The 15,145-nt window shown below is 37.7% G+C and overlaps 1 protein-coding gene across 1 annotated transcript in view; it reads right to left on the bottom strand.

The window, feature by feature from the left end:
- Positions 1-15,145, bottom strand: part of eys (eyes shut homolog) — a 158,268-nt gene that overhangs the window by 123,460 nt on the left and 19,663 nt on the right. Inside the window, exons 9-17 of the mRNA XM_039621642.1 lie at positions 14,375-14,538; positions 13,966-14,219; positions 11,306-11,410; positions 7,380-7,502; positions 5,427-5,540; positions 2,703-2,810; positions 1,925-2,158; positions 516-638; positions 300-413 (exon numbers count right to left, since the gene is read on the bottom strand). Coding sequence (XP_039477576.1) covers positions 300-413; positions 516-638; positions 1,925-2,158; positions 2,703-2,810; positions 5,427-5,540; positions 7,380-7,502; positions 11,306-11,410; positions 13,966-14,219; positions 14,375-14,538 — 1,339 coding nt within the window. The remainder of the gene's footprint in view (positions 1-299; positions 414-515; positions 639-1,924; positions 2,159-2,702; positions 2,811-5,426; positions 5,541-7,379; positions 7,503-11,305; positions 11,411-13,965; positions 14,220-14,374; positions 14,539-15,145) is intronic.

Raw genomic sequence — 15,145 nt, 5'->3', positions numbered from 1 at the left:
AAAACATGCATTTTAAGGAAGCTGTAAATATATAGTAATAAAACAGAACAAGAATAAAATACATATATGTATATTAAATTTATATGATCTTACATTCATGGCATTGTGTTGAAAAACAAACATACATTTTCCGTGTTGCATTAACAATAAATTACATAATATATGGATATTACATATTCACCATGCTTTCTAATCATTGTAGACATATTCAAGTTATTTTGAGTGACTCTTGCTCAGTTTTATTTACATAGGTCACACATATAAGTTTGAGCAGTCATGGTAAGAAGCATATAAAATACCTGAGATCCCAGGGGGACACTGGCAGCTGAATGAGTTGAGCTCATCTACGCAGGAGCCTCCATTGCGACAAGGCTGGCTGAGACATTCATTCACTTCAATCTCACAGTTATTTCCTAAGAAAATATAAAAGAAGGACTGCATGTTGACAAATTGCTTCTGTGAATAAAATGCCACTTTAACTCACAAAGAATAACTTCAAGATAGCTTTCACTTACCAATAAATCCTGGTGCACAGAAGCAATTGTAGCCGTTCAAAGTGACTTTACAAATGCTCAGGACTCCACATGGCTCTTTTTCACAGTCATCAATGTTTATCTCACAAAACTGGCCTGTTAAACCTGTGGAAAAAGGGCACGATGTTCTATGGGATCTCTCATTTGTACATTGCATTTCCTTAAAGTTATCCCTTTAGGATGCTTGATAACATACCCCTTTTTAAAAATCTCTGAAAGTTATATGGTTTATCTCTATAACTGGAGAAAATGACAAAATGTACACTGATTGTATTGTTAAGGAAAAACAAAAATGTAAATATGGAATTTTGGACTCTGAAACAGTGTTTTGGGGACTTTTCTGCACATATTTTATCGTGCAAGGTTGCACATGTGCACACATGAGCAAGATAAGCTGATACCATAACACAGCAATGCATAGTACCCACAATGGTTTGGAAGAAGAAGCCTGCAAGGAAGCAAATGTTAATAACAGAGCAGGGTTAAATAAAATTCCAAAATGTCTTTGTGTTTCATGTTAAGGGAAGAGATGCGGTTATTGTTGCAGTGTTATAGGAGAAATAATTAATGAAAACATAAGCCTTTTTACAAGAAAACCCCAAAGTGCACCTTTTAAGCATAAAATCAACATGCATTAAAAATGTAAGATGTTTGTCATGTTTGGTTTGAGGCTTTTTATAACTACAATTTTCTTCTGTTTTTTTTACTGGTTTTACTTTCAAATGAAAACACAGCACTTCATACAAGCAATGAACACTCAGTGCCTTCCACACTGTTCACTTAAAGCTACGAAAGAACTTCTTAGAGAAGGAAAGTAGTTATTTGTGCTGTTGTAGGTAGACGAGAGATGATTGCTAATGAAATCGTTTTAGCATTTCTAAACAATTTGCAAAGATTGTCCTATTTTATTAACATTTTACTAAGTACCAGAATTATCAGTGTAATCTGGAGGCTGTTGACAACAAAGTCAGTTTAAATGTTTGTTATAATAATTCTTTGTGGCCACTGCTGGTACAGTAAGTGCAGCTATTGTTAATGACTGGAATTTCTGATATGAAATATTTAATGTTATAATAATGGATGTGCTTACTTGTATTTTATCAAAGGGATACATTGCTAAAGGAAGACTTGTGGAGTCTACGTGGGCAAAGAGGAATCCTAAACGTCATCACTGCTTTGAAGTCAGCTCACAACCTGATGAACTGAGCCTTGACTTACACATTTCATAAGACTGTTACGTGTTGTTGCTTAAGGCCAAAGAGATTAGACTCCCACAGAGAAGAAAGCTGAACAAGTGAAAGGCTCAAACTGGGAGTGTGTCTGCTATATACATGATTCATTCAAGGAAATGCCGCCACCTGAAACAAGCCCCTGCAGAGTGATGAACCCACCTGGTAAACAATCACACTTGAACCCTCCTGATAGATCGACACACGCTGAACCATGTTGACACAGGCCATCAACGCAGTGGTTTATAGGTGTTTTGCAGTGCCGCCCAGTGTACCCATGTTGACACACACATCTATAAGTATTTTCCAGCTTTTCACAGAGGATAGTTCCCTCGGGGTCGCAGGGATTTGACACACATTGGCTTACCGATGAGGAGCAATCTTTGCCAAGGTATCCTGTAAGAGGTGGGATCAAAGGCATGATTGATGCTATGTGCTGTGTACAGTAAGCTGTTCCACATCTGTCAAAAATCATGAATTGTGATTTCATGTAAATATCTCATTGCCAGGATTTTGAGTCCTTGGTGATTTACATAATTCAACCAGTCAGCGTATAAATCACTAAAGCCAAAGAGAGACTTCAGAAATAGTACAGAAAAACATACAGTCAGCCTTTTCACCAATCTGAATATGTGTATATTGGCTTCTAATGATATTCAATTAGTGGTAAAGTATGTGTTGATTATTCCACAGCAAACTACAACGCTGATATGTTTTAATGTGCACTAATGATTGAAGTTACAAAAGGGACTAGGCGTCTAGTTAAGCGATGCTCAGTGTGGCTATATCGATTAAATAACTTAATACTATTTTTTATGAAGCCCACTGTTCAACATTTATAGATTAATGACTGGAGCAATGAGTACGTCTGATCAATATGTCAAAACAAAGATTAAATAAATGTATGCCACTCTGCTGTTTAAAAAGGCTCGTTCAATACCTGCTGGACAAATGCACTGCATTTCCCCAGTCAAGCTGTAGGAGCAGGTTCCTCCATTTTTGCAGATGTCTGGTGTACATGGAGAGTCGGACAATGAACAATTTTTACCTGAAAAGGTAAACATTGTTAACAAGATTGTTAATTTATCTAGATAATGACGAACGATAGGACTGGAAACATACAGACACGTCTCAACAAGGTGACACACAAATGAATTTGACTGTAGCGAGGAAAGACCATTAAAGTGAGATGTGTGTGTTTTAGTAATGAAGTCAGTAGGGGAGATACTGCTGTATAATTGCTATATCTTTGCACTTTTAGTGTCTATCAAGTTTTTTCTCACCGCTGAAAGCACACATAGTTTATTGAAAAATATGTTTGGATTTTCTTTGTTAAACATATATGGGTTCGAATGAAAGTTTCATTAATATCTTAATTTTAAAAAACTAAATGAACATGTATTAGTTAGGGAAATTACCCAAAGCAATTTAAATGTTTGCACTTTGTCAAATTCACTGTATATATCATGGTGCTTATTAAGAGGATAAAGTGCTGTTTTGGAATTCTGTAACCCATGTTCTATATGTAGATACATTTTCCTATACTCAGCTTATACATGATGATTTTTAATTATCAATTAGATACACTCTTACATTAGTAAAGCCAGATATTTTAATGGTTATAGCTGTTTAACATTCATTGAACTAGGCTATGTTCATCAAGGCCCACTATGAAAATGATAACACAGATAACTCGCCAGCAAAGCCCGCAGGACAGATGCACTCATAGTCTGCAACCAGGTCAATACATGTGGAGTTATTGGTGCAGTATCCATGGACACATTCATCATAGTTGATTTCACAGTTCAGCCCCTTAAGTCCTCGTATGGAAAGAAAAGCAAAAATCTCACATCAGATATGGTGTGTGAATGTCAGTAAACACCAGACTTGAAAAGATACTAATTACCAATAAATTACACCCCAAAGCAATTTATAGCTTTCATCTAATTTTACATGACTTTTTCCACAAGTTAACAAGATAAAGAATACACTGTGCCACAGTCTGTATTTGAAGGAATAAGATGTATTTTTTCACTCTGTGTGCTTACCTGATTATGATTTTTTTTCATGGTGGTTAATTCTGAGTTATCTCAGTACATTTGATATTTAAAAAATAAAAGGTTGAAGTCATCATGTAAAAGTGAATGCTGCCAATTTCTGACATTTTAGTCCCTCATAAATATATTCCACCATGTGGTCACGCTACAAAATGACTATCATTAGCACTGTCACACACTGCAGCTACAGGAGCCCCATGACTAATGCTTGGCTATCAGCACCATCGGTGCAGGTCAAATTCTCATCATTTCTCAAACTGACCATGGAACCAATTTCCACCTCTCTCCAAGTCATAAAATTTGACAATTATCCCGACTTCATTAAAAATGCATAACAGGCTTCACCCACAATCACAGATTAATCAGAGGTATGTCTCACAGGTAAGATGTCAACCGGACCAAGAAATTACAGGAAAAATAGGTGTGATTTATTTCTTTTACACTAATGACACACGCGACAATTTCTGATTGAATGATTTTATGTGATCGGAGAAATCTAAGCAAATTCTTGCTAACCTTGAACTGCAAACCAGGAGATTAAAAATGTTTAACTGAATATTATCCCGAGTAAAGCTAGCAGTCAGCTTTGTATGGTTAAAAATCGGCTGTTGGTGAGAGTACCTTTACACAGATTTTAATTGAATTCTGCTCTTAGCTCTATTAGCTTCATTTCAATTTTGCACAAAATTCTACCCTGACAAAGGAGATAGGGAACAATAATCTCATGTAGTTGTGCTGGAATTGAGTCCTTGCAGATTCCGTGAAGGCCTGTGTGGATAACACTAGTTATTTAATTTTTGTTCAGGACAGATTCAATATATCTAAAAGAGTCTGCGCTGCACTGCAATGCACAAGAATTCCACTGTTCACTTGAAAGCAATAAACTTACTGAATGTACCGTGCATTCTTCTGACATACTGAAAAGATTTTTTGTGCAGAGGAGAGGAATCTGGAGGGGGTGGTTCAATTCATTTCATGCATTAATGAGCTCATAAGATGAGAATTTTGGAGAAACTGTTGTAAGGTAGATAAAAATATGTGTTGCAATTGCTAAAATTATTCAAGATACAGTAAATTATTACAGATGTTTTGATTCCTGAAATTAAAACTGAAGTAGATATCACTGTGAAATTAGAGCTCGGCTACTTTAAAAAAGGCAGAAGTGACAAAGCAATTAAGAAAAACTCTTTACCACATTCAACTCTGTTTAAACAAAGTATTATGTCTTACAGTAAGTATCAGTCTACAGTAAAGTACACAAATGGTACCCTCATTTTGTCTTCTGGATACTTTTATAAGAGTTTTCCTTGTAGCAAAAAATAAAAAGCCTCGCTTCGTGAATCACTTGAATCACAGCTGCAGTGGAAATAAGTCAATGTCTTTTCATCTCTGCTTGCCCATTTATCCCTAAGAATAAGAAAACGACCTCCAAATGGAAAAAAGAAAAGAATGTAAAAGTGTTTCTGAATAGCTATTTCATTTAAACCATGGTTATAACTTTAGGGCTGCAATTGCTTGACTGCCCACTTAAAAACCAACAAAGTCTGAATTAGCTATATAATCATATTATCTTGACTATTGGGACATATAATTGCATTACAACTTACCCTCTGAGCACAAGCACTGATACATGTCAATGCCATCCACGCAAATGCCACCATTCTGACATGGGTTTGACTCGCACTCATTAAGATTTACTTCACAAAATGACCCTCCAAACCCTGCAGCACATGTAGAAAGAAAGAAAGAAAAAAAAGCGTTAGTGAAATCCTTTTCGCCTGGTTTTATTTCTCAGTCAATTAGGATCAGCATGACTTTGTTTTCACAAACAAAAGCTGGTTTTCAAAGCTCGTATTGATTCAAAGAACTTGCTGGGCACATGCAGACTCAGCTCACTGGATCATTTAATCATGTTTAATAAGAGGCAGTCATTGCCCTTCTGATTTATTACATTAAACAAGCCAAATCCAGTGATTTTTAAGATCAAAGTCAATCAATACACAAAGAGAACCACATAAAACAAATAACATGCATCAGTGCACACATGTAAGCACACTCACGCGGGCCATTACAGAAAGGAAACATGCCAGTGTTTTAAGCACATTATTTCTTTTGCTACACAAGCTGTGTGTGGGTTAATGTCCCACTTATCTGTCACAGAGTAGTTGTTTGAGTGTACACAATGTTCCACACACAGTTATCCAAATGTAACGGTCTGAAGATGCCCTTCACAATTAGAAATTTAGCTAAGATTAAAAGGACACGGAATCTGTCTTACTGCAGGAAAAGAAGTTTATAAGTTTGCACAATAAAAGTCACAGGGTTATAATAAAGAGAAGCAGAAGAAAACAAACCCAGCTGCTGTGTTCTATAATCCTGAGTTAAATAACTTCATTCACTAAACTCTCGTAATGTAATGCCAGTGCAAAATGAAACATTTCCCAATCAACTTTCATATTTTATTCATATAGAAATTACACATTTGCATGCAAAATCGACCAATCTGAGTTCATTCTCAGACCACGGATGGGTGTGCTTTAGCGTATGTACTAAATATTAGGTCAAAAAGTTGGCAGCGTGGGATAGTGAGTATGGTGAGGGGCATGAGTAACATGTTTTACAACACCTTAGGCTCAACAGCATTAGATAATATGGATGCCAAGACTGTCGACAAGAAATATCTAAACAAAACAGCATCTCACAGCTTGCCCTTGAGAAGTGTTTTAGGGAGAGCAGCTAACTGCAGGTTGCTTGCATTTACATAAGAAATCACTCACAATCCTTCACTGTGACATCTGCCGAGCATAAATGCAACGGGGGTAATGAAGTTACGGTTATTGATTAGGTTACATGGACTTTTATGTAACAACCATTCGTTTGGAGAGATAGTAGTGCTGCTGAGGACTAGTGTTGGCTGAATTATGACTGGTATGGCTAGCAAATGTTTATTATTCCAAGTACCCTAACTGCATCCAGAAGAAAAAAAAACTGCATGATTCCCCCTGTGTGTACTCACACAGTACCACACTCACACACGCTACTGACTTGCAAGTCTCTGAAGCCTGGATAACCCTGGCAAGCTTCAGAGTATCTTAGAGATCAAGCCCCTTCCACTTACTCTTGTCTTATCCCTGTCACTTCTGGCAGCGACATGCTGTGATAACAGTGACATCCACATGGAAGGGAATCCAAGAGATTTGACTGACACACAAACAAAATTAAGTTGTTTTTTTTAAGAAACTGTGACATTATCCTTTGAAAATCAGCATTTTTTATCAGACTGTTTGGAACTTAAAAAACATAATGCATCAGCGTAGGTGCAAATTTGAATATATGGTCTAAAAGAAGAACTTTCTTAGTGCAGTAAAGTAAGGCATGAAGTGATGATCTTCAGTCTTCAGATAACTGACATTTATTAAGCTTAATTTACGGTGCATCGTCTACTAGTGAATCAGTGAAGACAATTTCATTTTTATGCAATTTTTTTCACTGTAATTGGACCAATAAGCAGGCAGACAGATTTGTGTGCTTACTTTTAACCTGTTAAAAGACTTGCTCACCTCTTTCACATGTGCAAGAGAAATTCTGTCCATCCTTGGTCTCGGTGCATTTTAATGTATGTTCACTGCACATTCCAAATGAGCAAAGGTCAATATCCACAGAGCAATCTTTCCCCTTGAACCCTGAAACAGATTTAACAATGCAAAAGCAAAAATCAGCAAAACCTTGAGGAATCAAGGCACAAGCATTGAATACATAAACACACAAAATCCAACACACCTTTATGGCTGTATGTTTTATTAGATAAAGACAGCTTTTATTCAGCAGATTAATGGACGTATTGATTTTTCTCCTTGCAATCTACCTGCTATGCAGTATGCTAATTGAGTGAATCATTGACAGGGACCTACCGCACTGGACTGATCTATATCACATTATCTACCCCTACACACGCACATCTGCATGTCACTGATAGATACCTCTGTCAATGTCTAGTGCTGCAAATAAAGCACAGACAGATTTGGAGACTGATATGCATTAAACATTTCCAAAAATAGATAAACATGAATGGGAAGAGTCTTAAAATAGGTCACCTTTTAATATGGGCCCAACTAATATGGAGTAATACTGAAAAAATGTGATAGTGCTAGTCTAGACATATTTCCATCGCAAATATCTGTGTGAAGTTGCCGTCAGTTCTCTTGGATTGTGTAATGCATGTAAAGCTAGAAGTGGACTTCACTTTCTTTAGACTGTAACCTGAATCCAGACCAGCTTACTTTCCACCAGCACATCTATCCAGATATTTGATGACCTTCCAACTACCCTTTTTCCCATTAAATTATGTATTGCCTTGGCTAGTTAATGGACAGCTATTGCCTCCAACAGAGTGTTTCAGAAGTGTTTAATAACCAATTGTGCATGCAGTTCACTCTGAGGTTAATGTTGCATGAAGGAATGTCACATTTACAGTGTCACCATCTCCAAGTGGGACTCCCTATCCTCTCTGACACCTACTAGTGGCTCAGTCCTCAGATGAATTAACAAAAATTATAAAAAATTGGGGAAAAAATTTGTTATTTCTTCTGGTTTCAAAATTCATACCCACAAGATATTCTAATGAAACACGCATTTACATTGAGTAGTTCATCACCTCCAACAAATCGGTTTTGGGTTTAGCCTTCGTTAATGATCTGCTTGTTAGGTAACATGGTACAGTACCAACTATACTCTCTGGCCACATTGTTAGGTATAACTGTTCAGAGCTATGTAATTAGCCAATCAATTACATGGTAAGAATTCAATGCATTTAGGAGCGTAGACATAGTCAAGAAGAGCTGCTGAACATCAAATCGAACATCAGAATCGAGAATAAAGGTGTATTAAATGACTTTGAACATGGCAAAGAGAATGGTCCAAAAAAGTGCGGCAGTTCTCTTGGTGAAAGTGCCTTGTTCATGTCAGAGGACAGAGGTGAATGGCCAGGCTGCCAGGACAGGCAAAGTCACCCAAAGAACCATGCATTAGAACCAAGGTATGCAGAAGATCCTCACTGAGCACACAATCCACTGGGACCCACTCCTGTGAGCTGATAACGGGAAACTGAGGCTACAATTCATACGGTGTGAACTGCCCTGTTTGTTAAGTGTCAGTTTCTGTTCAGACATTCAAATGATAGGGTCAGAGTTTAGTATAAGCATGGACCCATTTTTGCCTTGTAGGCAGTTGTGTAGGGAATATTTTCTTGACTGGGCCCCTTAGTACCAACTGATGATCTTTAAATGCAACAGCCTATTTGAGTTCTATTGCTGACCACATCCATCCCTTCATGGTCACAATGTTTACATCTTCTAATGGCTATTTCAAGCAGCATAACACATCATGTCAAAAAGCTCAAATCATCTCAAACTGTTTTCTTGAATGAGTTTGTTGTATTTAAATGTCACAGACATTAGATTTAAATCCAATAGGACCTATCAGATCTTTTAGAATGGGAGACTTAGGCCATGGATGTGCAGCCAACAAATCTGTAGCAGTTGTGTGATGCTATAATGGTTTAATGTAAATATGGACCAAAATCTATGAAGGATATTTCCTTTCTGAATCTCTGCCACAAAGATCTAAGGGACTTCTGAAAGCAAAAGAGGATCCGAGGTACTAGCAAGGTACATCCAACAAAGTGGCCACTGAGTGCATACACAATTCAATTCAGGTAATCTGCCATAACACCATTTAGCCTTTAGTTCATGTTAGGTGTTAATAATGCAACTAGCTGCATCTGTATGAATCAGTTTAGGTCTTGCACATTTACACCTTAGTTTATTTTACAACATTCTCAACTCCTTGGAATTTGGTGCATTTTTTTTTTTAATTGGAACAGCGAGACGTCAGTGCTGTGTTGCAATATTATTTTGGTATTTCTTCTTAACTAAAATATTATATCTTCAGAATGTGGGAAGTTGCCGACTTAAACAAGTATCATCTTCACAGAACTTGGGAATCCCCCAGGAAATCCAGCTGCGATCAACAACTGAGCACAACTGCCAATCAGTGTGTGTGTTTACCCATCCAGATGCAGCTTAAACTTTTTTTTCTGTCTCTAAAACAACACATTTATAAGACTGGGCAGTCTTGATTGAATAATCTTTAAAACTTTTCTAATCTAATTCTGTTTCATATACATTTGAAAAAAAAAAATACTGCCACCCAATTCAAGCAAAACTGGAAAACACATATATGATGGACTGTAGCTCCAAACAAGACAAGGTGGCAGGAATGGGCTTGAACACAGACAGGAGATCTTGTCTGATTCTTTCTGTGTGCTTTTTGTAGTAGGAAGCATGTATATTTGACAGATTATTTATCTAATTAAATTTCTCACAGGATAAAGTGATCAAAAGCACCTGTCTGTAAATCCGTCAGTGAAATTATAACCGTAATGGAACCATTACTCACACATTGGTGTTCTGTTTTTGCCAAAATCTAATTTGAGAAAAAGGCAGAAAATAATAAGATCAGATTATTTACAGTGATGCATTTTTTAATATCCATAAGGCCATAAAATACACAGGCGTTGTTTCAAGTTACTTTTAATTCAACTACATGTGTTTATTTATTTGTTTATTCAGCGCCTTGAGGCAACTGTGGTTGGGATTTGGTGCTTAAAAAAAATTGAACCAAAATGACTTGAATTGCATATTGTATACAACTCTTCTACTATTTTATATATTAAGAAAAAAATGGGCAAAATGACCTACTGCTCGACACCAAAGTGTTTTTTCTTGTCCGGTCAGCACCTATGTTTTGTGGGATTTACTGTCAAATATTTGTCTGTAAATCCTGTTTTGTAGATTGTGGTTGTTTGCAGTTCAATGTGACATTGGACGTGTTATGCCAAGCGGCCTGGCTGTGGCATTCTGATGTGCGCAATCAAGTAATGAATCAGTATTTTATTACCACTGCTCTCGAAGGACTACAACACCTCCCTCTCTCATGGACTGATTATGGACCCTTCTTATAACATTTGTTATAAATAGATGCTAAATGTGGAAAACCTGATTAAAGAACAAGCTCACAACTACAGTAAGCAGAAGCTGAATTACTGTATATGTGGACAAATCAGTGTTTTACAAAACAGGAAAGGCCGTATCTTTTTTCTGGGTTGACCGGCAATCAGTTTCAACCGTGGTTATAAAAAGTAAATTATTTTATTTTATTAGTTATTTTTTGCAACCCCAATCCGCAATACCAATTTATTACTAGTTGCCTCAGGTAGAACCTTTTTCTTGCATTGAAACTTTCTGAAGAACAAAGGTATCTGGTATCTTTGTGCATTTTAAACAAAAAAGTGAGAAGCAAACAAAGAAGTTGGATGTAACTGCAAGAAATCAACTTTTCAGCTATTCCCATGGTAAACGATACAGAAAATTAATAGCATGATATTTTTATAAACATACTTAGTTATACACAAGTAGACGGTACTTACCAGTTGGACAGTGACAAATGAAGTCATTTATCAGATCCATACATGAACCTCCATTTAGACAAGGCTGCGACCAGCAATCATTTACATTTTCAGAGCAGATCCTTCCTGCAGGTTATGGGGGGTGGGGGGTTATTCAATATTACAGGACAAAAACAACACTTTAAATATGTATCTACCACAGATGTGACTGTCAGCCTGCCAGTTTAACAATTATTCCAGTGAAGTCCAACATGTGACTCATATTTGCAACCAGAACAACAATCAGGACATATGCAGTACAAATTTCTGCTTATTGTCCTCGAATCACATCAATAAACCAGCACCTGGTTTATTGAAGATGTGATTTTATTTCATGAGGCAGCTGATTACTTCTGATTCTAGCGGCTCAAAACGTGATTGAATGATTATGTGTTCAGCATGTTGCTGCTTGCGTGAATGCATAAATGCTGTAGCCCTGGTTTTAGTATCCTCAGGGCAAGAGTTAGGAACGGAATTGATTAAAGATTTTTACTGACAAATTTAAAGCTCTGCCAGGTCTGGCCTCTGGCAATATTTCAGACCTCTTAGTTCTCCATGAGCCAGAGAGCTCAGAGAACTAACAGCCCGACATCCTCGGGCACTGCTCGTCTATCTGCACGGCTGTCTATACCAAAGGTAATTGTACTTTCACCATCATGACCCCATACACTGATAGGCAATCCGTTAATCATGCACTGTAAGGTACTCAGATAATTAAAGTATCTGCTGACTGTACCTCCACATACATTCTCTACTAGATATTGTATACCTGCTTTAGTAGTAAACCAGCCCCTTTAGCCAAACTACCTGATTACACTTTAATTCACCACTGTTTACACATTCACATCACTTGTAAATCAGGTTGGTACTGAATAAGTAATAGGTGAAGTAGTTTTAAAATTTAAATATAAAAACCCACCAGGTGATTTTTTGTTTGTTTATCTCTTTATGCAAATAATTCGGGGACCACAGTGATGTATACTCTGAGAGCTGTTAGAGTGTTCAGATTATAAAACCACATAAAACCACTGATGCGATATTCTTAATCTCTCGTATTGCTCTTTAGATACAGGTGATCCAACCGAATGTCAAACTAGCAAATGATGCAGTGAACGACGGTCAAGTTAAGGTTGATGTTTTCACACAGGAGTTTAGCTGCTCCTCTCTATTGACCTACCACAGCAGCTGCACCATCAGTTGCAAAGCCAATAAGCCATGCACGTAGCATTTCTTCAGATGCCCCTTAACAGCAAGGGTTTCTAACAGCAGTATGTGAGACAGCAGCCCCAGTGCACAAGTGCAATTCAACAACTTGAAATGAGAAGCTGCAAATCTCTCCTTTGTAGGGAATTCTGATGTAGGTGATCAGGCGTGTGTTTGACACTCTGTAGGAGTATTTCTAGGATTTTTCCTCACACTCCGAATCTTTTTCATTTTCGTTATTTAGCTAACGGTTGTTTTCACTCTGCAGTGCTTGGGCGATATAATGAAAAGTTGGAATGGAACAGGATACACGTGGGATAAAGGTAATTCGGTGAAGGTGGCAAGATGTAGACCATATATAGATAAAGTCATGTGGGGGGAAAAGATTAAGAAAACTCAAAGAAGTCCTGTGAAAAAGTAAGTACATCATTTGAGGCAACTTTATTAGGCAACTTTATTAAAGCTGAAGTTTTGGCAGTTTGCTGGTCTTGTTAACACAAAGCTGCAGAAATGGCTGATTCTTTGATTAAGTGATTCTTTTCTTTCTGCCACAGATTTGCTGATGTGCTTGGGATCACTGCCCTGTTGTCTGCATGAGCCAATTTCTGTCAAGCTTTGGGTCTCGGACAGATGGCCTCACATTTGACTCTAGAATACCCTGGAATACAGAGGAGTTCATTGTCAACTCAATGACTGGAAAGTGCCCAAGTCCCTTGGCTACAAAACAAGTCCAATTCATGACCCTTCCACCACCGTGCTGACAGTTGGTAAGAGATGTTAGTGCTGATATGTGTTTGGTTATCAGCACAAATGTCCACTTTGGACTTAAAATGTACTGCCATGTTCTCTTTGGAGAAAAGAGGCATTGTCCTGTAAAACCTTACAAACAAGCTGTAATCACTCAGTCTTTTTCTTATTGTACTGTCGTTAACTTCAATATTATAAATGCAAATTAAGACCTGCAGAATCTGAGATGTAGCTCTTGCAGTTTCTCTAAGCATTGCATAATCTTACCTTAGGGGTAATTTGTTTAGACACCCACACTCCTGGGAAGATTGTGACATTAGCACACCTGAACGGTCCAGAAAAGCGAAAGCCAAACCTTCTATTATTATAGAGGTGTTCACACTTACTAATGATCAGTCAGTCAAATGCATTTCCTCCTCATCGCCTTGCTGTTACTTACCATCTTAATTTCCATGGATGCAGTAAGGGTGCACTTAGTTTTTCACAGGACTGCAAAAATTTCTCCTTAACATGACTGCATATAAAATTTTAATTTCATTGCTTTACTCATTAAAAATTATGATAAACTTGCTAATTATATGTTCCATAATTAACATTTGCACACTAAAAACTGCTCCAGAATCTCATATTCCTGTCACTGGTACTATTAATGACTGTAAACAGCACTTCATTCACATCAGATGGTCTCATACCCTCAAATCCTGGGGGACAGTGGCACCGATAATCACTGATTAGGTCCACACAGGTGGCACCATTTAAACAAGGGAGGCTGTGGCACTCATTTGTTTCCACTTCGCAAAGCGGTCCTTCGAATCCAAGCATGCAACGGCAGGTGAAGTTATACTGCTGGTCCAGACAAAAACCATGTTCAGAGCAGCGGTGGTCAACACAGTAATCAATGTCCTCTTCACAGTAGATGCCCGTGTATCCTCTAGGACAAAGGCAGCTAGCAACAGATCAAAGAGAATCTCTTAATAGTGTATAGAGTTAGAAGAATTCTTTCAAGCCTGAAGGAAAAGAACAGTAAATGTAACAGCTTTTACAATCATTGACATTCTGGTGGCAGAACAGCCCCAAGACCATCAGGATTTGAACACTAACCTGTAACCATCAATCTCATCCATACAAGTGCCTCCATTTTGACACCCATGTTCAATACAGTCGTTGACATTTATGCGGCAGTCCTGCCCAGACCATCCAGGGGTACAGATGCATCGGTAAGCACTGCTGTTATTTAACACACAGCGTCCTCCAAAGGCACAAGGCTGTTGATTGGAAATAGATTTTTTTAGATACACACATCATGAAACCACACATGCAAAAAGGAAACTCTTTTATTTTGTATGATGTTTTACATGGGGCTGAGCTTATTCAGATTAAAGAAAATATAACCATCTTTTTTCCCCTAATCATTTCTTGCCCCTGGATCCCTGAAAATGAGCTTCATTAAAACCACATGACAAAGTCATGAATACCGATTCATGCTTTATACTGGGGTCACTCGGGATTCCATGTAGCAGCTACATGTCATACAAGACAAGATCAATGGTCACTGAAGGCTAAACCTCCCAAGAGGAAAAAAAAATACACCTGCTAGCACGTGGATGCGTGTATGCCACCGGGGAAAAACAAAGGGGCAGAGGAAGAGCTTGCTTGTGCAAAGGTCTATAATACAGGCATCATGGCACTTCTGTACAAGGGCCAACACAAGCATTGCTACACAGTGAGCGATCATCTCCATCTGTCATCTGAAGCACTTTCTCTGTTTATGTTAGGCTGCTTAAAAAAATACACACATACATAATATACACATACAAACATACACATCTAAGTCAGGTGGCCTTTTCAGTTCTGTAAATGTGCCCACATTGT

The sequence above is a fragment of the Oreochromis aureus genome, linkage group 13 (assembly GCF_013358895.1).
Source record: "Oreochromis aureus strain Israel breed Guangdong linkage group 13, ZZ_aureus, whole genome shotgun sequence".
Classification (NCBI taxonomy): Eukaryota; Metazoa; Chordata; class Actinopteri; order Cichliformes; family Cichlidae; genus Oreochromis; species Oreochromis aureus.
The sequence above is the reverse complement of the archived record's forward strand: the minus strand, read 5'-3'. Positions and strand labels throughout refer to the sequence as shown.